The sequence below is a fragment of the Podarcis bocagei genome (assembly GCF_964188305.1).
Source record: "Podarcis bocagei genome assembly, chromosome: Z".
Lineage (NCBI taxonomy): Eukaryota > Metazoa > Chordata > Lepidosauria > Squamata > Lacertidae > Podarcis > Podarcis bocagei.
The window spans coordinates 14,148,973-14,171,140 of record NC_138140.1 but is presented as its reverse complement, the minus strand read 5'-3'; the positions used below and the strand labels follow the sequence as shown (position 1 = coordinate 14,171,140).

Here is a 22,168-nt window from a genome sequence, read left to right as displayed (position 1 = left end):
CCATCCCGGCGAGCGGGTCGCTCTAGCCTGCCTAGGAGCTCTATGGTTATGCGGAGCGAGACCTTCCGGGTTGCTGGCCGGCGACGTGGGGCATGGTGGGATCGAGCCTCTGGCGTTGGCGTCTGAACTAGAGGTGCAGGTGAAGAAAAGAGCGGGTTGCTGCTGCGCACGCGCGGGAGAGCCGCGGGGGAAAGGTGTACTCGCAAGATGCTGCGGCGGAAGCCGACGCGGCTTGAACTGAAGCTGGACGACATCGAGGAGTTCGACGGCGCCCGCAAGGAACTCGAGGTGGGTGGGTGAGTGGGTGGTTGGTTGCGGGACGGCGAGGCGCTCCTTGACCACCTTTCTTCGGTGGTGGTGTTGTTGTTTGCGCACTCTGCACATGCTTTGTTGTTGTTTAGTCATTTAGTCGTGTCCGCCTCTTCTTGACCCCATGGACCAGAGCACGCCAGGCACTCCTGTCTTTCACTGCCTCCCGCAGTTTGGTCAAACTCATGCTGGTAGCTCCGAGAACACTGTCCAGCCATCTCGTCCTCTGCCGTCCCCTTCTCCTTGTGCCCTCCATCTTTCCCAACATCAGGGTCTTTTCCAGGGAGTCTTCTCTTCTCGTGAGGTGGCCAAAGTATTGGAGCCTCAGCTTCAGGATCTGTCCTTCCAGTCAGCACTCAGGGCTGATTTCCTGAAGAATGGATACGTTTGATCTTCTTGCAGTCCATGGGACTCTCAAGAGTCTCCTCTAGCACCATAATTCAAAAGCATCAATTCTTTGGCAATCAGCCTCCTTTATGGTCCAGCTCTCACTTCCATACATCACTACTGGGAAAACCATAGCTTTAACTATACGGACCTTTGTTGGCAAGGTGATGTCTTAGAGATTCTCTTGTCCTTGCTCTCTCTTTTCTTTTTTAAAAAGCTGTTTCTCCTCACAAGGGGAGTAGCCATCCTGTTTGTTATTGAGCTGCCTGGCCCGGGCTGCTCTGTCCCACTCAGGAGGGTACTGAGTATAGTAAACAGGCGGTGAGGTAGAGCCACCCGCTGGGGTTGGATGCAATTCCCCCCTCCTACTGTTCTTACATGGGTGGAACTTGCAGAACCAAGCTTATAAAATTATTCACAGTATGGAGAAAGAACACCGGCTCCTCAGGGCTGCTATTTGCTTGTTTTAATATAAGGTTGTTGGCTGGGGAAAGGTCGTAGCTCAGTGGCAAAGGGTTTTCTTTGCATTGAGCAGGTCCCAGGTTCAGTTGTGAGTACTGTATCCCCAAGTAAGTCTGGAAGAGCCTTCCTGCCTGAAACTGTGGAGAAATGCTGCCAAACAGGGTGGACAATACTGAGCTAAGTGGATCCAATGGTCTGACTCGGTAAAAGGCAGCTTCCTGTGTTCTATGTTAGATGATCATAAGCTCAGCTGTAAAGCATTTCCTTTGCATGCAGAAGCTCCCAAGTTCAGTCTCCCAGGTAGGGCTGGGAGACTCCCTGCCTGAAATCCTGCAATATTGTTGTTAGAGTAGACAATACTGAGCAAGATGAAACAATGGTCCAATTTGGTATAAAACTGCTACCTGTATTCCTGTGCAAGAAGGTGTGTTTGTGCGTGCACAATAGCAGATCTAAATGCCAAATGATTCTTGAGGTTGCCTTCATGTTAGCCCCTTGCACTCACAAGTAAAGGTCTTTGGCCCCTTTCTGTGGCAGAACCTTTTGACAGCTTGCAGTGTCTTAAATCTGAAAGCAAAGAATCTGATACATTGCAGCTATATTTGAAAAAGAAGATGTGTCATGGGTGGAGGAGGCACATATGTGATTGTCCTGGAGAAGTTTTCTTTAATCATGCTTCCCATTTGTTTCCACAGAGTCGTAGGAAGCGTGAGGAGGTGGACGTGGTGGGAGGCAGCGATGGTGAGGGTGCGCTGGGACTCAGCACTGATCATAAGAGCCGGGAGCAGATGATACATGACCGGATTGGCTACAAACCCCAGCCCAAACCAAACAACCGTTCATCTCAGTTTGGGAACTTTGAGTTCTAGAGCCCAAAGGGCGGACAATGGCAGTGCCTGGTACCTGTGAGCTTCGGAAGAAAGCAGGAATTTGTTTCAGGAGCCCAACAAACTCCGTTTAGAAATAGCAGAAGAGACTGAGCTTCTCTCCTCTAGGTTTTAAATGGAGTTCCTACTCCAAGCAGAGCAAGTCTTGCTTTCCCTACAAAGATGGGATCTCTGCCTTACTTGATGGTTTCTTTTGTGGAACCTTGCTAGGCTGCCGTGCTTAATAAAATGTTTGTTTTTAACTTTGCATGCTTCATTGTATAAGCATAGATAGACATTTTTACTTGTGAAAGAGACCTTGAGCCTTGCTGACGGGTGCCGTAACAGAAGTGAAATTGAGCAATTTTTATTTTTTTACTTTGAGGTGGTTTTAGAGTGGGTTTATTTACAACTGAGAGGCCCTAGATTATTAGTGTAAGAGTACAGACTGGATATGCAGAAGGTCCCAGGCTGAACTGCTGACATTGCCAGTTAAAAATGCTTCTGAGTTGCCAGCCTGGGAAATGACCATTTCCTGCCTGTATCCCTGGACTGTAGACAAGGAGTGCGGAAGCTGTGGTCCTCCAGATGGTGCTGAATCATAGCTCTCATCCTCCCTGACCATTGAAATAGGCTGGCTGACATTGATAGGAATTAGGAGTTCACCATTGTCTGGTGGACAGTGGCAGAATTTCACCTGCTTTAGAGTGGACTGAACTGAGTTAGGTGGACGAAAAGTCTGTCTTTGAAGCAAAATTGATTTGGGGGGCAATCACACTATATTCCTCATCTTTCTCACACAAAGATGGAGTTGACCACGGTTATGATCAATATGCTTTTATTTGCGGGGTGAAACAAGGTACCAAGATCTACTTGTTACAGAGATGCTCCAAAGGTGCAGGAGATGTTAGTGTTTGAGGATCTCCCACTCCCCGTTTTGTCTTGGGAAGAAGGCATTCTCTCTAAAGCTGCTGCATACTGACAAATTAATCTTCCTGCAAAACAGTATGCCACAAGAGGCTGCCTTATAAGTCCATGGGTTGCAATAAAATCTGCTCCTGCCTTTTGTGTTTGAATTCTGTGTGATCCATTCATAAGCAATGGGCTGTAGCCAATGTTAGTCCTACTCAGAGTAGATCCACTGAAATTAATGAACGAGACTAACTTGGGTCCATTAGTTTAATTGAGTTTACTGATTAGAACAAGTGTTAGCTGGTAATGGTTTTCTGCAAAGAATTCTGGGAGCTGCAGTTTGTTAAGGGTGCTGAGAGTTGTTTTAGTTAACACAGCTGATTTTTGGTTCTTGCCAATAAAGTGAGTAGCATAAAAATTATAGCGGGGATCAAACACTGGAGAGAAATCACAAAAATAATAATTCTAATAACATCTTTTGTCTTCAGAATTGACGGGTAAATCTCAGTCTAATTGGAGCTTAAACAAAGGGAGTAGGAGAACTTCCATTATTGTTAGCAGGCAGGTCTGGTTCTGGAGTTGGGTGGCCTAACAGTGAGGGGGGTTTCTATTAAAGCCACGTAAAAAACGACCTACTTGATGTTTAGAACATTTGATGTTTCTCAATCCTCTCCCTGGAGGAAAAAAGATTCAGTTACATTAAAAGGCAGCCATGGCTTCCCCCCACCCTGCCCCAGTGTTGGGAGCAATAACCCTCAGCAGCCTGTGTAGATGCTGGAAGGTTTATAAGAAGTAGGTGCTGAGAGAGATGGGGAGGAACAATCTCTGTTCAACTACAAAAGCCCTCACAGCATCCACCAGGCCTTGGTCAAAAGTCACAAGAAAGCATCACACCATTCCTTCAGGCAGCCATAACAGTCTCTGGATTGCTTGGTGTTGGCACTGCACATGTTCTTCAGCCACTTGCGGAAGAGGTCATTGTCCTTCAGCACTAAGAACTGTCCCAGAACCACGTACGCCTTGTCAAAGTTTTTGTCTTCCGGTTTCCTGCCAAGTACTTCTCCAATGCCAGCTAAAGTACCAAGAGACTTGTCCCCCATGGGCTCCGCCATGAAGTCCTGACGCTTCTGACTGGTGGTCATGTTGCCTGCAGCTCTGCCTGCTCTCTTGCCTCAACCACTGCTCCCGCCAAAGGGTGCTGAGAGTTGTTAGAAGACCCACTAGTCTCCTCACAGAGCTACAATTCCCAGAGTTCCCTGTGAAGAGGGATTGATAAACGGCTCTGGGAGCAGAAAAGGGGTTCTCAGCCTTCTTAGCAAATCAGTTCTCAGGATTCTTTGAAGGAAGCCATGACTATTTAAAACAATAGTGTTTTAAATGTGTTTTGTGAATGTGGCCAGTATATATAAGGAGGCATCATCAAAATCTATCTCCTGCACGTGGTTCTAAAAAATGTTTTGACACCGAAATGCATGAAAGATGCTTCCCCCCCCCCCCCAAAGACACTAGCTTCATGGTACTGCTAGGTGCTTTGAAACATTCCACACACATCCACAATTTCTATAAGATACATTCTGCTTTATTAGTTACATACACAGACTGTTCATCTGTACTTATATAATGTTATCAGATGGGCAATCTCAAACTGGATTTAATGTACATCTGCCATAGAATATTTTGCTAGAAGAGAGAGACAAGTCTGAAAATACATTGAAAGGCACCATTGTTTATTGGGCACAGTGGGGTATACAGCACCAGCAACACAATTCTTTAGCAAGTAAAATGAGGCCCCAACTGCACCATATGTTTAAAGCAATATCACATTGCTTTAAGCAGTCATGATTTCCCCAAAGAATCTTGGGAACTTCAGTTTGTTATGAGTGCTGCAGTTGTTAGGAAACCCCTAGTCCTCTGTTAGCTACAATTCCCTGAGTGGTTTAACAGTCAATCCTTTTAGCATGGGAACTTTGGGAGTTGTAACTCTGTGAGGTGAAAAGGGGGTCTCCTAGCAACTCTCAGTACCCTTAACTGAGGATCACAGGATTCTTTGAGAAGCCATGACTGTTCAAAGGGGGCAACTGGCAAGTTGAAGGCTCGGAGGTGGGAGGAAGCTGGAGGCCTCAAGTACACCCATGAAAAGCCTTTCTTGCAATTTCTCATGAGAACATTGCGGATCTTCACTCTCAGAGCTGCCACACTTCCACCCCACTCACAGAACATGCCAAGCAGTACTTGCCTGGGCAGAAATGGGTTTGTGAACCGATGGCAGGAAGCAAGCAGAGAGGCAGAAGCAGGCAGAAGAAAAAGGCTGGAATGTAGCTGCCGCCAAGCACATATTGCTGAAATCACATGTTAAATGCACATAAGATGCAAATTGCCTGTTTTGTTTTGCTTCCAGTTATACATAAGATATAAGCCAAGATTAGGCACACTAGAAGAGACTGGTTTCCTCCCATCTATATAAAATGAAAGTTTAGGTCTCCTAAAGCTGGGAGCACACTGATACTAGCATTAGGGCGGGGGGGGGGGAATCTGTGGCCTTGCAGATGTTGGGACTCCCAGTTCCCATCAGCCCTAACCAGCACAGCCCCTGGTCAGAAATATGGGAACTTTTGTGCAGCAGTACCTAGTGGGCCCAAAGGTTCTCCATCCCTGTACTCTAGTATGAGCATCTTGCCTGTAAAGGGATGATTCAGAGGCTGGAAGTTGCTTACACATAGCTCAGTTACCTACAATCTACTATAGACTTTCACCTTTCCGAGTGACGTAGTGTATAGTGAAATGTTAAAAATGCATAAAACACAACAGATCTGGGGAAGCCATTTGACTGTGACATTTAAACTAGGACACAATTTGTTTGCTTCATGCTAAAGACAGACAGCATGCAGAAATTCTGTAATAACCTTACATCTCACTTTATAAAGTTACTAACTTTACTTACACAGTATTATTCATTTGGGGCACGTAGTGATCTTGGATGGAAAGAACCACCCACACTCAAAGCAATTTACAAAAAAAAAAGAGGACCAGTTGAAGCAAATGGCTATCTAAATTCTACTCTTTTGCGGCCTCTAAAGTCAATTTTTGCAGACGTCTAAAGCAGAAAAGTGGGTATGATTTTAATATGCAGGGACTGAAAGCCAAGCCTGCTCAAGAAGGGTTGCACATGCCTTCTAAAGAAATTATGCCAAAGAAATCAGTCCAAAATAGGGGACTTCCGGGGTGGCGCCATTGGTAATGGCGGACTCCCTCTGAATTGGAGGGACTAGCTCCGCGCAAAACGGGTCTTTTCCGCTACGGCAAAGCGGGGACCCTTTTAAAAATCACAGGCAGATGAAGCCTGTGACCATGGAACTCGGCGGGCACCCTTAGCGCGTCCCCCAACCCGCAAAGGAACCCACTAACGGGCTCCGAAGCGAAGAGGGGGAAGTGGCGTGGTGCTGTGAGTCAACTGCTATTTCCGTGGAGCGAAGCCACACAGCCGTTGCCGGAGAGCGCTGCCTTTTTCCTGGGACAATTTGGCTTCTAAAATAAGCATCCATGAGTACTTAAACTTTGAACAATTAGGCTTTAAATAAGGACTGGCGAGCAGAAAGGAATTGGACTTAAAATTTTTACTTCAATTTGGTACTGAAATGGGAAGGTCTAAACAGGAAGTCAGCCTTCCGTTTCTTTGTAAACAGAATAAAGCAAAGACAACGTAAACTAGAGCTCAGAAAATCGCTTCTAAAGGATTGGCTTTCATCATTTAAAATTGTTGAACCCCCCTTCGGCAGCAGGAGAAGAAGGGGGATCTTTTCTGGACTGTTTAAACCTGCAGAAGTGAGTTTAAAGTAAAGTAACTTTCCATCGTCCTGATCCTGGAGCAGGGTGTCAGGACTGTCATTTGAAGCTCATTGACCAGAGACAAACGCTTTTGACAGATAGCTAAAAGAAGAGAAACATAGTGATTCTATTGTTTCCTTTCGCACCTTAAAGGAACAAATATTGACAAAATATCTGAAAAAAGGAAACTCTGTTGCTAGACTTGTCTTTAAAAGAAAGATTAAATAGAAGTTTTCCCCCTAGAGGGAGACTGTGAAACTGTAACCAACTCCTGGGAGCTGGCAGCTGTTACAGATTATAATCGTGGGAATAGACATCTGACCTTCAGGACAATGTATTCAGAAGCTCTGTTGTGTGCTTTCTATAAAACAAATGCCCTACTGGAACAGCTACATGAGAAGACAAATTTGATGGCTGATTCGATTAGAAATTTTGAACAGGCAGTGGGAAATTTTGAACAGGCAGTGGGAAAATATGTGGAGCCCACCCAGGAATTAAATCAGGAGTGTGCCCTGACAGAACAGGCCCAACAGGAATATGAACTTTTGAATTTGACAAATGAACTTGGAAAAAGCCAGATTTGGAAAGAAAAAGTTTGGTTTGGTCTGGAAATGGGGGGTTGGATAGACCCTCCTATGCAGGGATGTTTGGACTTTTCAAGTCTGGCAATGGGCCATGAGATGTTTGGGATTGGGGGGGGCTCTCAATTTTGGAGGGATTTTGAAAGGAAAGGATTTGCTGTGACAATTAACAACCAGGATACAAGGAAGGGGAGGAGGAGGAGGTCAAGGAAAGAGGGTAATGATAGTTGAGGAGTTGAGAATAATGGATTTGTTTTTAAATGTTTGTGGTGTATTTTTCTTTTTTTCTTTTTCTTTTTCTCTTATTTTGAATTTGTATATGTATGGTTGAAAGTGGCTTTTTTCTTTTTCTACTTTGTTTTTCTTTTGTAACTTAAAAAAAAAAAATCAGTCCAAAATATTTCCCTTACTGGTAATGGAGGTATAGACCTTCAGTCTTAAGTGTTCCCCTACAGACGCAAGCAAAGCTGTGATGAGAGGGTTTTTGATACAACAAAACTCAATAAAAAGGAAAACTCAAAATGAGAAAAAGGAGAAGATTTTGGAGAAAATAAGAGAAGGGGAGAAAAAACTTAGAGCCAAACCAAAATCCCAAGAGATCTTGAGAGAAATTAAGTTACACCAAGTACAATTTATGAAATTGATAAATCAGGACATTGAATGGAAAGTTAAACAGATGAGACAAAAAACCTTCGAATCAGCTAATAAATGTGGAAAGCTGCTAGCATGGCAGTTGAAGAAGAGACAAAAATTAAATACTGTCACTAATCTCAAAGTGGATGGAAAGAACATTCAGAAGCCACAGGAGATTAGAAGCTGCTTCCAGAAATATTTTAAAGAACTATATACACAAGGGCCGCAGATGGAATCGAAAATTGATCAATTTCTGAACACCAATGGATTACAAAAAATTTCTCAAGAAAACAAAGCTTTATTGAAGTTTGAAATATCTGAACAAGAGGTGGAAGGCGCGATTCAAAATATGCAACTGGGCAAATCTCCAGGACCTGATGGATTAACCTCCAAGTATTATAGAACTTTGAAAGACTATATAATTCAACCTTTGAAGGAGGTTTGTAATGAAATCATGGAAGGGAAAAAGGCACCTGAGACGTGGAAAGAAGCGTACATCACACTTATACCGAAAACTGAGTCTGAAAAGACACAACTTAAGAACTATCGCCCCATATCCCTACTTAATGTGGATTACAAAATTTTTGCGCATATTTTGGCCAGAAGATTGAAAAAAGTGCTGGCAGAAGTAATACACAAAGACCAGGCTGGCTTTCTTCCTGGAAGACACTTATCGGACAACACGAGGAATATTATTAATATTCTAGAGAAGCTGCAGGTGAACATTAACACAAAAGCAGTTTTAATTTTTGTGGATGCGGAGAAAGCCTTCGACAATATCTCTTGGAGTTTTATGAAGAAAAATCTTCAGGGGATGGGGGTTGGACAGAATTTTGAAAATGGTATAGTTGCGATATACTCTGAACAAAAAGCCAAATTGATAGTAAACAATATGGTTACAGAAGAGTTCAGAATAGAGAAAGGGACACGACAAGGTTGCCCAATTTCCCCATTGCTTTTTATTTCAGTCCTGGAGGTTTTGCTAAACATGATCAGAAGGGACCATTTGATTCAGGGTATTCAGGTCGGAGTTAAACAATACAAACTTAAAGCTTTGGCAGATGATCTTGTTATGACATTACAGGAGCCGATACCTAGTACTAAGAGGGCCTTAGAAGTAATCCAGGAATTTGGTCAAGTGGCAGGTTTTAAATTGAACAAGTTGAAAACCAAGGTTTTGGAGAAAAAATTGACACAGATAGAAAGAGAGAGGTTTCAGAATGAAACAGATTTAACATTAGTAAAGAAGGTAAAATACTTGGGGGTGAACATGACATCTAAGAATGTGAACCTATTTAAAGATAATTATGAGAAATGTTGGTCTGAGGTGAAAAAAAGATCTAGAAACTTGGACGAAATTGAAGCTTTCCTTGCTGGGTCGAATTGCTGTTATTAAGATGAATGTATTGCCGAGGATGTTATTTTTATTCCAATCATTGCAAATTATTGATAAGATGGATTGTTTCAAGAAGTGGCAAAGAGACATATCTAGGTTTGTCTGGCAGGGCAAAAAGCCCAGAATAAAATTTAAAATTCTTACTGATGTTAAAGACAGAGGGGGGTTTACCCTGCCAGATTTAAAACTTTATTGTGAGCCTTTTGCTGGCTGAAAGAATGGCTACTTCTTGAGAATACAGATGTTTTGGACCTTGAAGGGAATGATAATGTATTTGGGTGGCATGCATATCTTTGGTACGGCAAGGTAAAAGCGCATAAGGCATTTAAAAACCATATTGTCAGGAAAGCTCTGTTTAATGTCTGGATAAGGTATAAAGACCTTTTGGAGAGCAAAACCCCAAGGTGGCTATCACCTATGGAGGTGAAAGCCTTGAAAAAATTTAACATGGAAGCCAAATGGCCAAAATACTGGGAAATCCTAGAACAGGAAGGTGACAAACTGAAATTGCAGAGTTATGACAAGCTTAAGGAGAAGGTGTGAGACTGGCTACATTATTTTCAAATAAGAGAGGTTTATAACTTGGACAAAAAAATTGGTTTCCAGGTGGAAAAATCAAAGTTAGAAACAGAATTGTTAGAACCCAATGTAAAGACACTTTCGAGAATGTATAATCTGCTGCTGAAATGGAATACTGAGGAAGAAACAGTAAAATCGGCAATGATAAAATGGGCACAAGACATAGGCCATAACATTATGTTCGCTGACTGGGAGAAGTTGTGGACCACCGGGATTAAATTTACGGCATGCAATGCCTTAAGAGAGAATATTATGAAAATGATGTACAGGTGGTACATGACCCTAGTTAAGCTTGCAAAAATATATCATTTGCCCGATAACAAATGTTGGAAATCTAAAGAGATTGAAGGTACATTCTTTCACCTTTGGTGAACGTGCCCAAGGATCAAGGCCTTCTGGGAAATGACATATAATGAACTGAAAAAGGTATTTAAATATACTTTCCCGAAGAAACCAGAGGCCTTCCTCCTGGGCATAGTGGACCAATCGGTGTTAAAGAAGGATAGAACCTTTTTTATGTATGCTACAGCAGCAGCAAGAATCCTCATCGCAAAGCACTGGAAGACACAAGATCTACCCACCTTGGAAGACTGGCAGATGCAACTAATAGACTATATGGAGATGGCGGAAATGACTGGCAGAATCTGAGACCAGAGAGAGGAGTCGGTGGAGGAAGATTGGAAGAAATTTAAAATTTATTTGCAGAAATATTGTAAAATTTTTGAATGTTGAGGACATTGAAATGAGTCGCAGGGGCTTTAGCAACAAAGTAAAATGTAAGATTGGATTAATAACAGATAAATTAAATAGGATATGAATTTGCTGAATTAACTTCTAAAAGGGATACAAGAACAGGAGACGTGAGGAAGTCGGGAAAATAAGTTAATAGAAGATGAGAAATTAAGAAAGAGGGAATTTTTGTTTTTTGTTATTATATGTGTTTTTATCTTTTTTTCTTTTTCTTTTGATGTGTTTAATGTTTGTATTTTGGTATTGTATTTTTTTGTGATTTTGTGTTTTCTTTGTCTTGGTGTATTTTCTTGAGTGTTTTTCTATTGTGAAAACTTAATAAAATATTTATAATAAAAAAAAAGTGTTCCCCTACAGAGGAGCTGTTTCATTTCAATTAGGACCATGAATGTGGTTGCAGGGAAGAGTTTAGGCAAATTATTTAAATAAAGCCTCTCTTATTATATGCTAAGCAACATAACAACATATTGAATGACCATGAGTTAAATGATACACTGCTTTCATTTTTAGCTTCCAATAAACTTGCCCAAAGGGCTTCTGTAGACAGGGGTAGCCAAATGGTGACCCTCTGTGGATGTTGTGAAATCCCAACAGCCCTAGCCAACATGGCCAATGACCAGGGATGCTGGCAGCTGTAGTTCCAACAAGAAGTATTTACAGGGACCCTCATCTGCTATGCAATGCTTTACTACACCAATGGCAACAGATTCAAGACATACTCAAAATAACGAGCATCTAAATTACCGTATTTTTCGCTCTATAACACGCACCCGACCATAACACGCACGTAGTTTTTAGAGGAGGAAAATCCGTAGGCATGACACCCGTAGGCATTCCCTCCATAACACGCACAGACATTTCCCCTTACTTTCTAGGAGGAAAAAAGTGAGTGTTATGGTGCAAAAAATACGGTAGTTTATGGAATTCACTGACACAGGATTTGGCAACGACCACTGGTTTGATGCCTTTAAAGGGAGATTGGTCAAATTTATAGCCAATAAAGTAATTGGTGGCTGTTAGCTAGATAACCTCTAGATAAAGGTAAAGAGACCCCTGACCATTAAGTCCAGTTGCGGACGACTCATTTCACTGGCCGAGGGAGCTGGCGTTTGTCCGCAGACAGCTTCTGGGTCCTGTGGCTAGCATGAGGAACCAGAGCAGCGCATGGAAACGCCGTTTACCTTCTGACCGGAGCAGTACCTATTTATCTACTTGCACTTTGACGTGCTTTCGAACTGCTAGGTTGGTAGGAGCAGGGACCAAGCAATGGGAGTTCACGCCATTGTGGGGATTCGAACTGCCGACCTTCTGATCAGCAAGCCCTAGGCTCTGTGGTTTAGACCACAGTGCCACCCACATCCCTAACCTACAGAGGTAGAAATGCCTATGTGAATACCTGCTGCAGGGGAATGAGGTAGTGAGAGGAGCCTGTTTGCTACATACCTTTTAATGCAGGACAAACTAATGCTGATTAAAGTCCTATTCTGCTTCTGTGTCAGTTATTTCAGTTTGATGCTGTTTGGCACTTCCAGCTACACCTATGGCCTTCCAGAAGTTCCTGAACTACAACGCCCATCAGCCTCAGCAAGCATGGTCAACAGCCGGGAATGATGGGAGTTGTAGTTCAGCAACATCTGGAGGGCCAAAGGTACTCTACATCAAACTTAAACTATTGTTTGTTGTATTGAAGGGAAAACTGGCCCAGTCCCTCATGAGATGTTTTTCTTGCAGACTTCCTTGTTCCTTGTGAATAAACCCACCGAGGCCCTGCTGGCTGTGTATTAATCAGCACAGAAAAAAGAGCTACATCCTTCATTAGCTCTAGTTGTATTTGTGTGGTCTGCTACAAGGCAGCTTTTGAATCTGTATATTAAGGGTCATCAAGTGAGCAGTGGCATGCAACATAGGCCACTGATTCCCCAACTGCAGCCTCCAGGTCGTCCTTCCTACCTAAGAAAGTAGCCTCTTGCAAGACATTAAAACAGATAATTGGTTCTTCACATTTGTTCCTTTTGGGGAAGGTAGGTATGCCCTGAATGACATCAACAGAGCCCTGTAACCCTTCCAGGAAAGATTTCTTACATTGTACTGCTGACGGGCTTAGGGCAGGTGTGGGGGAACCTTTGGCCCTTCAGATGTCTTGAAATACAACTCCCATCAGTCCAGGCAACGAGCATGGATAACAGCTAACAGCCAGAGATGAGAGATGTAATTCAGCAACATCTGGCAGGCCAAAGGTTCTCCACACCTGACTTTGAGGCAGACACACAGCTCTATTGGCTGCTGAATTCTTTGTTTGCTCCAGGACTGATCAAAACACAAGGGGGACGACTCTACAATTCTATGATTCTATGACATAGTGGACTTTTTGGGATGCGGTTATGGTATTTCTACTGGGATTTTTGGGTATACAAAGCAGTTCACAATTATAAAATTTCATTTTGGATAGCCCTGTGCTAATAGTGTAAGGTACCACTTTTCCAGAAAACAACACTCACGTGGTCTTCACCATCTTTCTTAAATAAATTAGGTTATGCCCTAAACCTACATTAGAAAAGAAGTGCAAGAAAGGCAAAAGTCACAGGGTTGCTTTGAAAATAAAAAATATTTTTTTTCAGCATCCTGAGACATGCACTATTATTTTGGGGCTAGATCTAGAACATACCAGGAATCACCGGCACAACCTGCACTTTCTTCTGGGATAGTGTTACTTCAGGGAAAACCAGTAGTGTTCTTAGGAGGGAAACTAAGTTTCTTGTGATGATTTAGACAGTCAAGGACATTGATCCCTAGCTAGCTTGCTGCTTGAAACTGCAAACTGAGATGCCTACCTGTAAATGAATTAACACAGGTGTGGGGAACCTTTGGCCCTTCAGTTGCTGCTAAACTCTAACTCCCATCAGCCAATAGCTAGGGAGGATGATGGAAGTTGTAGTTCAGTATCTTCTGGAGTGGGTAATAGGTTTGTGTGTGCTCCCTGGCAACTCCTGTGCTGGTCTTTATCTTAAAGGGGCTGGGAAATAGACAAAAGCCCTTGCAGAAATGTACCAGGAGGAGAGAAACCCACCCACCACTCCTTCCTCAAAAAAGAACAACAGATAGATCGCTGGAGCAGAAACTGCCTAAAGATTTCCCAACTCCAGCCTGGTCTGAGGGAGTTCCAATCTTGTGGGTCAATATGCAAACCGTTTGTATAAGACAGACACTCTTCCTACCCAAAAGTCGAAACGAAGCCAGTGTTTTGTTCCATCAGTTTATTTAAAATAGAACTTGCTACTTTGAAAACTGGTTTCATTTGCATTCATTTTTGCACATCCCATTGTTAAATCAGCAGGTCCCAGTTGCACATGAGCTATGTGTTGTTCTTAGCAGTTGGCCTATTACCGTTGGCTGATGTGTAGAGGCCCACTGCTGTTCTGAAAAGCAGGTGCTGCAGCAGTTCCTGGACCAGACGCAACAGGCTGCCCCAAACCAGGGGGGCATAAACTGCTTGGCTTGGGGGTTTGGGAGAAGAGCACAATACTAAACTCAAACATTGAGGAAACAAGTGATCAAGAGGCTCCAGGCAATAGGCACAGGCCTCTATTATATTACCAGAAAGAAGTACTGGCACAATGACTGAAGCTCTCTGTACATTTCTGCTACCACTGATTTGAGTAAAAAATAACAATAGAGCATATGCTACTTAAAAGTATTATTAAAAGAACATGGAATAATTTTCCTGTCAGCTTGCCAGCTATTTTCAATCATGGTACAGTCTAAAAACAAAAAAAGTACAATCAAGCACACTAATTGTATCTAGCATATAAAGCCAACCATCCTAAGCAGGCTATCTTAGCTGGCGATCAGCACTCTTTCCACCAGTCAGGAGCATAGCTGTCAACTTTCAGATTTGAAAATACAGTGGTGCCTCGCAAGACGAAATTAATCTGTTCCGCGAGTCTCTTCGTCTAGCGTTTTTTTTGTCTTGCGAAGCAACCCTATTAGCGGCTTAGCGCTATTAGCGGTTTAGCGGCTATTAAAGGCTTAGCGGCTATTAAAGGCTTAGCGGCTTAGCGGCTAAAAGGCTATTAGCGGCTTAGCGGCTTAGAAAAAGGGGGGGAAGCGGGGGGGGGGAAATCGGAACACTCGCAAGACGTTTTTGTCTTGCAAAGCAAGCCCATAGGGAAATTCGTCTTGCGAAGCAGCTCAAAAACAGAAAAACCTTTCGTCTAGTGGGTTTTCCGTCTTGCGAGGCATTCGTCTTGCGGGGCACCACTGTACGAGATCAGCAGCCTCGACAATAAAAGATCAGCAGCCTCACCTGTCCCGGGGACAGTCTACGGGATATCTAACAATCTGGGATAGCAGCGGGAAGCGGCGATGGAATAAGAGAATTTCCCGCAAAAAAAGGGAAGGTTGACAGCTATGGTCAGGAGCCCATGTTTATTGGGAAGGAGGGGGAAATGGGGGGAGGGGGAGTGAGAGGCACAGGTTTCATCCCCAGAGAGTTTTTTTGGGGGGGAGCATCACATGGGATGTTCTTGGCCTGGTTTCCAGTAAGACTGGGGCTGCACCTGGTCCCTGCCAGAGGCTGTAGGGAAGGCCTGGACCTGTTGCCTGGTGTTAATGGCAATGCTCCGTGATATCCACCACCACAGCCTTCTTCCAGCTGAAGAGGAAGTAGCCTGTCCCAGCGCCTGCTGCCACGGCAATGCAGAGGTAGCCATTGTAGGTCATGAAGATAAGCATAAGGAAGTAGCTGACCACCACCTGGACGATGTGCAGCGCAGTCTGGAAAAGGTGAGGGAAGCTCAGCATCTGTTGCCTGACCAATTAGAAAGAAAAAAAGAGAGAGAAAGGAAACATTCAGTACATGCTGGGTGGATGGGCAAGGACTGACTACGAATGGCAGACTTTGGAGCCAGAAAGGGTTAAGATCTATAAATGACCTACGAACTGAAGCAACAAGGTGTAATAAGAAAGAATTAAATTGACACCTCTCAAACATCTAGCATAGAATGGCTCCCGGCCCCCCTGCTAGAGAAGGAGCAGCCCACTTTGGTTCCTGACACAACAAGGCTGAAACCATCAGGGTGGAAATTCAGCAGGAATGAATGTGAAGTCCTGCATTTAGGGACACACACAAAATATGGTTGCAAGCATAGCATGTGGGAGACTGGTGTGGCTGCAGCATACGTGAAAAGGATCTAGGTAACTTGGTGGATCACAAGCTAAACTTGAAGGGTGGTATAGAAATAACAACAACAACACTAGAGTAATGTAATCTTAGGCTGCAAAGCATCCAGAACATGAAAAATAGCAGCTCATTCTATTCTGCATTGGTCAAGCCTTGTTCTGGGTTCCACGTTTCAAGACACACATTGACAAACTGGAGCATGCCCAGAGGAGGGCAGCCAGGATGGTAAGGTGTCTAGAAACCAAGCCTTATGAGGAATGGTTGAAAGAACTGGGAATGTTCAGCTTAAATGTGAGAAGATTAAGGAGAGGCATCATAGCCAACTTCAAATATCTGAAGTGCTGTCACACAAAAGATGGAGTGGGCTTGATTCCTATTGCGCCAGAGGACAGGATGAGAACAAGAGTGGAGTGGGAAACAGAGTGTAAGACTTGTGTTTGGGAGACCAGGGTTCAAATCTTCACTTAGTCACAAAGCTAACTAGATGACCTTGGGTCAGTCGCTGTCTCTCAGGGTTGTTGTGGGGAGGGAGAAGACCATGTACAGTGGTACCTCTGGTTACGTACTTAATTTGTTCCAGAGGTCCGTTCTTAACCTAAAACTGTTCTTAACCTGAAGACCACTTTAGCTAATGGGGCCTCCCACTGCTGCCGCGCTACTGCCGCACGATTTCTGTTCTCATCCTGAAGCAAAGTTCTTAACCCGAGGTACTATTTCTGGGTTAGTGGAGTCTGTAACCTGAAGCGTCTGTAACCTGAAGCGTCTGTAACCCGAGGTACCACTGTATGCCAAATCTTGAGCTCTTTGGAAGAAAAGGCAAGAAATAAATGTAGCAAACAAGAATTAGTGGGCAGGAAGCAGGTTTTGGGGTAAACGTTTGAGAGGGGTTGTATCCAATTAGGTTATACCCGAAGGAGACCCACTGAAATTAATGAGCCTAAGTTAGATGCGTTCATCAGTTTCAACGGGTGCTCTGAGTAGGCCGGCTATAACCTGGTGGAATAGTCTGCCTCAAGAGGTGGTGGACATTTCTTTGTGGAAGGTATTTAAAACCATCTGCCATGGATGCTGAAGCTGCAACCTACACCGTGGATCCTGCTTTCCTTCATCTCTGATTCTACAGCAGCCTTCCCCAACCTGGTATCCTCTACAGATAATTTTAGACTCCTGACTCCCGTCAGACCCAGCCAGCACAACCCCAGTGGTCAGGGCTAATGGGAGATGTGGTCTAAAGCATATGGAGGTTACCAAGCTGAGAAAAGCTGCTTTGTGAGATACCACAAGTACTGTGAGTTAGGTCAGAAAGGACCATGAACTGGCTATGCCCCAGTTGGGTTTCCCATGTTAAAGTCCCCTGTAGATAGAAAGAGTGTGCATACCCAACTGTTTTGTGTGTTTCCATCAAGACTGTGCCATTTGGTCCAGGAACTGGCATGGAGTTGTAGCGGATGCTGACTTGCGACTTCCGGAGGAGGCTCTCTCGGGCAATCTTCAGGCCTTCGTAGAACATGGCCAGGAGGAAAATGGCCACAAATGCACCAGCCATTTCTAGCAGAGTGAGAAGGAGGAAAGTTCCTGGATCTATTCCGTGCTAGGATATCAGCACTCCAGTTAAGGCAGGTAAAGCACACAAGTGATACTACAATCTGATCAACTGAGGTTGTTACTTAGCAACATTGATTCCAGCATTAAGTTATTCAGAAGGACCACATGTGATATGCCATTGAGCTATGGCCCACCCCCATTTTTAACATTTCCAAGGAGGTCTGGATAATGGAACAAGTCTTGAAGTTGATCTACCACACATAAATCAGTAAATCTAACAGTTCCCAAACTCTCTCCCCCCTCTCCCCTGCCTAAGAACCACTTGAAAAGTGCTGAGGGTCTTGGCAGATTATTTGATGTTTTTTCCTGCCTGTTGCTGTACTGTATTCGGCCCAACATCCCCCACTCCTCCACCAGACTGTGGTTTGGGCAACAGATACTTTGAACCATCTCAGTGGCACCTAGTAAATCACTCACTCACCTCCAGCAGTGTTGATGACAAGCCCGGAAAACAGCAAAGGCACATTGTTATAACTAAAGTGGAAGGTCATATCCTGCACAAGAAACAAGGAGTCCATTTAATGCCACAATGCAGCTTTGTGAGTGGCAGGGTCTTTGGGCATCACAGTTTCAAATAGATTGCATGGGACTAGAACCACAGAGACTGCAAATTAATTGGAGTGGCACCCTACTCACCCAGCCCCACCCCACTGCCTCTCTCTTTACCAGCATGATCCAAGGGTGGTGAATGTGTACATGTGAGAAAAGAGAGTGGCCAACATTTGCACTCTCCAGTCACCATTTGCAGGCAGCTGCTGAATTCCCGAGATGGAAGGAGGCTCATCTCAGAAACACTTGCAGTTCCACTAAGGTTTGAAGACCCTCTGAAATTACCTGTCAATCGTTCAACATCACCCTGTTGTCAGGTGACCCAATTTCAAAGCTGACTTTTGTGTGGCTTGCTGCAAGCGCCAATCTGCAAACCCTGCTTCAGGCAGGGATCACCTTCACCAAAAAGTCACCGATCAGGATGCTACAGGGCTTGCTGTTGGTGTTGATCAGCACCTTGCTTAAAGTTTGGTGGGGCCACAAACAGGCCATGTGACTGGCAGTCGGCACCCACAGAGCTGAAGAGTCCAAGTGGGATGTGCGTGCTGTTGCTTCTCTCTGTCTTTCTGGATCTGGACAGATTTTTAGTAGATCTGGTGACGTTGCTGATATACCCTACCATTCAGAAAGCAGGAGTCGTCCTATTTCTGCAAGGTTCAGGTGCACAAGGTTCAGGTGCACACCTCTGCCTACCCTACACCTGACATCCAATGTGGAGGCCTGGCAGACCAAATTTGTCACACAGCTTCTGCACCAGAGGTATCGCTTGAGCTCTACTCACCATCATCATCATCATCCCTCCATCGTGTATATGCCCCGATGTTGTCATGGCATGATGGTGTGCGTGAGGATCTGGGGTGGGCGTTGTTGAGCTATTCATATCATGGCCCATGTGCGCCATGTGATGGTTGGACATTTTGACCCCCAAGGAACTAGAGGGCAGTGGATGCTGTAGAAGCCTGGAAGACACACACAAAATAGAAGAAATTAAGAAGAAAGTACCTCTAGAGGAAGAGGCATGCCTGTAGCTAATCTTAAGAAACTTGGCCCTTAGACCAAGCCTATGGATATTCTACACAAGCACTGGAATGTTCATTACTCTTTTGGGTTTTTTTAGAAAACCAAGTTTCAAGACCTTATAAGGATATGGAAATCAGTTCTGGAAGATTGCGCAATGTGAGAACAGCTAACATGTATATAGAGAAGTGCATTCATTAAAAGTGCTTTTTATTTATATTCCATCATTTCCCCCCTCTGCTCCATTGTATCTCACAACCGCTCTGAGGTTAGGCTGAAAGCCGGTGAGTGGCCCAAAGTCAACTGCAGCAGTAGTCTTCAACCTTTACAGACCTGGGACCCAACTTTAACTCAAGCATACAATTGGGGACCCAGTTCTTTTTCTCTCCCCCCCCCCCCAATATGGTGATGCTGCTACAGCCTACTTTAGATCAGGCCATGAACCAGTAGTGGCTCGGTTCAGGGGCGGCTCGTGGGTCGGTTTAACGACCCCCATGGGCCTTAGGTTGCTGACCCCTGACCAATACTATAATGCACAGAGCAGTACAAGGCTATCCCATTCAGCTCTCCCAGCTGTGAAGGGCAACAAGCCCATGGAAGAGTCCCTTAGCAGCTCAGCAGAAGGAATTGGCATTTAAGAACTGGAGAAGGAAGGGGTGCCGGAGGGTACATAAAAGCATGTAGCAGGCCAGGAACTATTCCATAATAATTTCCAAGGCTGCCATAGACATAGTAGAGCAAACAGGGGACTGCCCCACCAAACTCAGTCTACCCTCTGCCAGCCCCAGCCTGCCTCATTACTTACATCCAGCCCAGACTCCTCCTCTTAGTCTCAGTGTTGCCCTTGTAGAACTCAGCAGGTGGGAGAACGCTGAACTAAAATTCACTCTGTCTGTCACTGATTCAGGCTCCACCTACTGATGTTCTTCATAACATTGGCCAACCAGGCCCAATGAGCATCATCCTACACTGCATAGACACACAGAGGACCAAAGGGAACCTGGTCACCTTGTAGCCAGACCCACAATTCTATGACGCAACAGGGAAGCAGGAATAAGCAAAAGTGGACATGCTTTTTATCAAATATCTGCTTGGGAACTGCAGGAGTTATCCACAAACATCTACAAAGATAACTTTGTTGCCACAGGGTTTAATTGTGCTACAGGCCTATTTTAAATTACATCAACTCAAAAGTCAAATGCATGGAAACTTTCCCCTCTAATTGGCAACTGGACATTTTTATGGGGAACAGATCTCTACAGTCACATTAGGTGAAGGTGTTGTCCAGTAGCAGAAAAGGACATCAGCTGCCCCCAGTCATCTAGTCCCCATTGCCAGGCAACAGCCTCCCCCATCTCTTCATAATTGAATGAGACGGGAGATGGTTAAGTGCACAGAAGGCTGGATTGAAATCTTTTTAATCTCATTGCCATGGATAATCAAATAGTCTCCCGGGAAAGAAAGAGAAAATGTGGCTGCCCAACATTCAAGGTGTAGCTGTTTCCACAGGAAGAAAAGTGGTAAGAAATCCAAGCAAGCAGATGTTTAAACATTTACCATATAATGATCCAAACCATATAGTAGATTGATACTGTAAAGAAGGTACTTTACAGGTACTGTAAGAAAGCTAGTAATGATGAACACTGGACACAAACTCCTGCCTCCCCCCTTTTCTCAGAGTCAAGAAAACTCAGCTAGATAAGGGGGATTTATGGTTTATAATGCCATGGCACGTCCAAGGAGTAACATATTTGGGGAGTGGGGCAGGAAGAGACCCATGTCCTTGCTCAAAGGAGCTCACAGCCTAAATTTCAACAGAGAGAGAAGGAAGAGTCAAGAATAACAAGGAATGAATATTATCAAACTCTACCACATGTAGGCTTTGTTTCAATTGGGGATGAGGACTTTCAGGGAATAAAGCAAAAGATTGACTCCAAGGAAAGTTATGAAGGAAGAAATGGATTGGTGGTGCCAGCGATTTCATATGTGTAAACCAGGAGTGGGGAACCAGATAGTGGGCATCCCACTATCTTCCTGAGTTTTCCTCTTGAGATATGTTGTGAACTGCTCTGATACCTCCGAGTATAGGACGGTGTATAAGTTGAATAAATAATAATAATAATAATATGTCAGGCACCTGCCACCTGTACTTTCCAGAAACAATTGAAGACTGTTTGTTTTCATCTCTGCTTCAACAAGAGGAAAAGGTCTCTGCCTAGGTGTTCATCCTGTGTTGATTTTAAACCTATGCACAGTTGTTCTACTGCTTTTAAAATTATTTAAACCGGTTTTAAGACTGTGTCCACAAATCACCTTGCAACGTTAATCCACAGATTAATAAATAAATATTTACTTGTGGTCCTCTAGATGCTGTTGGACTACAGCTCTTACCATTCCTGTCTATTAAGCTGATGGGGAGTCCAATAACTTCAGGAGGGCCACAGAATCCCTATGCATGGGGCAAACCAAACAGTCTCCCAAGTAGGGCAAAAACAAGGGCGGAAGCTATGGTAAAAGGTTGGAATGTTACAGGATCCAACCCAGCTCTGAATGACTTTCGATCTGGTGATGGCAGCAGAAGTAGTAGTGAGGCCCTCGGTCCCACAACCCTCACAGGCACGCTTGGTACAAACGTGGGAAACGGCATCCTCGGTGTCTGCTCCCAGACTTTGGAACTCCCTCCCTAGAGAAGCTGGACTGGCTCTCTCCTTGTTGTCCTTCTGCCAGCAGGTGATGAACTTCTTGTTCCAGCAGCCTTGGGGGAATTGACTGCTTTTAATGAAAGGTCTGGTGCTGTGCTGTTTTTATTGCAAATATTGATATGGTTTTAATAGATTTTATATATGTATACATTTTTTATTTTATTGTTTAGTTGTTTTTAATTACGGTCTTTTCTATGTTTTTAACCCTTCTTGTTATTTATTTGTAAGTTGCCTTGTGTAACGTCAGGCAAAAAGGTGGGTATCAAATAAGAATATACAATAATAATAGTCAGTAACTTAAGATGATGTGTGGGGACAGCCTCTTTCCTACCCCACAAACATGCCAAGGCCCACACCTTACACAGCAATACCAAATGCTCAGAGATTTTCCAGCCACTGCAAAAGGAGATCCCTGC

General features: G+C 44.1%; 2 protein-coding genes and 1 pseudogene across 7 annotated transcripts in view; 1 reads left to right on the top strand and 2 right to left on the bottom strand.

The window, feature by feature from the left end:
• Positions 1–48: 48 nt before the first annotated feature.
• Positions 49–2,287, top strand: CDC26 (cell division cycle 26). The gene is made up of 2 exons (XM_081179567.1): positions 49–288; positions 1,854–2,287. Exons 1-2 carry the CDS (start codon positions 208–210, stop codon positions 2,025–2,027), a joined length of 255 nt encoding a protein of 84 aa, XP_081035693.1. The 5' UTR covers positions 49–207; the 3' UTR covers positions 2,028–2,287.
• Positions 2,288–2,845: 558 nt separating this feature from the next.
• On the bottom strand, positions 2,846–6,219 carry LOC308578968 (barrier-to-autointegration factor pseudogene; annotated as a pseudogene). The gene has a single exon. The product of its transcript is annotated as a barrier-to-autointegration factor pseudogene (transcript).
• Positions 6,220–14,944: 8,725 nt separating this feature from the next.
• SLC31A1 (solute carrier family 31 member 1) overlaps positions 14,945–22,168 on the bottom strand; it is a 30,879-nt gene continuing 23,655 nt past the window's right edge. For 3 of the 5 annotated variants that reach the window (XM_081179543.1, XM_081179544.1, XM_081179542.1), the window contains exons 2-5: positions 18,815–18,992; positions 17,906–17,978; positions 17,259–17,427; positions 14,945–15,507 (exon numbers count right to left, since the gene is read on the bottom strand). In XM_081179543.1, coding sequence (XP_081035669.1) covers positions 15,306–15,507; positions 17,259–17,427; positions 17,906–17,978; positions 18,815–18,949 — 579 coding nt within the window. In that variant the 5' untranslated portion in view covers positions 18,950–18,992 and the 3' untranslated portion in view covers positions 14,945–15,305. The remainder of the gene's footprint in view (positions 15,508–17,258; positions 17,428–17,905; positions 17,979–18,814; positions 18,993–22,168) is intronic. The other 2 variants (XM_081179540.1, XM_081179541.1) reach the window with 1 other exon arrangement.

What these genes read in the sequence shown, in the direction of transcription:
- CDC26 (XM_081179567.1), top strand. Translation starts at nt 208, where the DNA reads ATGCTGCGGCGGAAGCCGACGCGGCTTGAACTGAAGCTGGACGACATC. An exon ending in GCGCCCGCAAGGAACTCGAG is followed by an intron (nt 289 to 1,853) that starts GTGGGTGGGTGA and finishes TTGTTTCCACAG; the next exon opens with AGTCGTAGGAAGCGTGAGGA.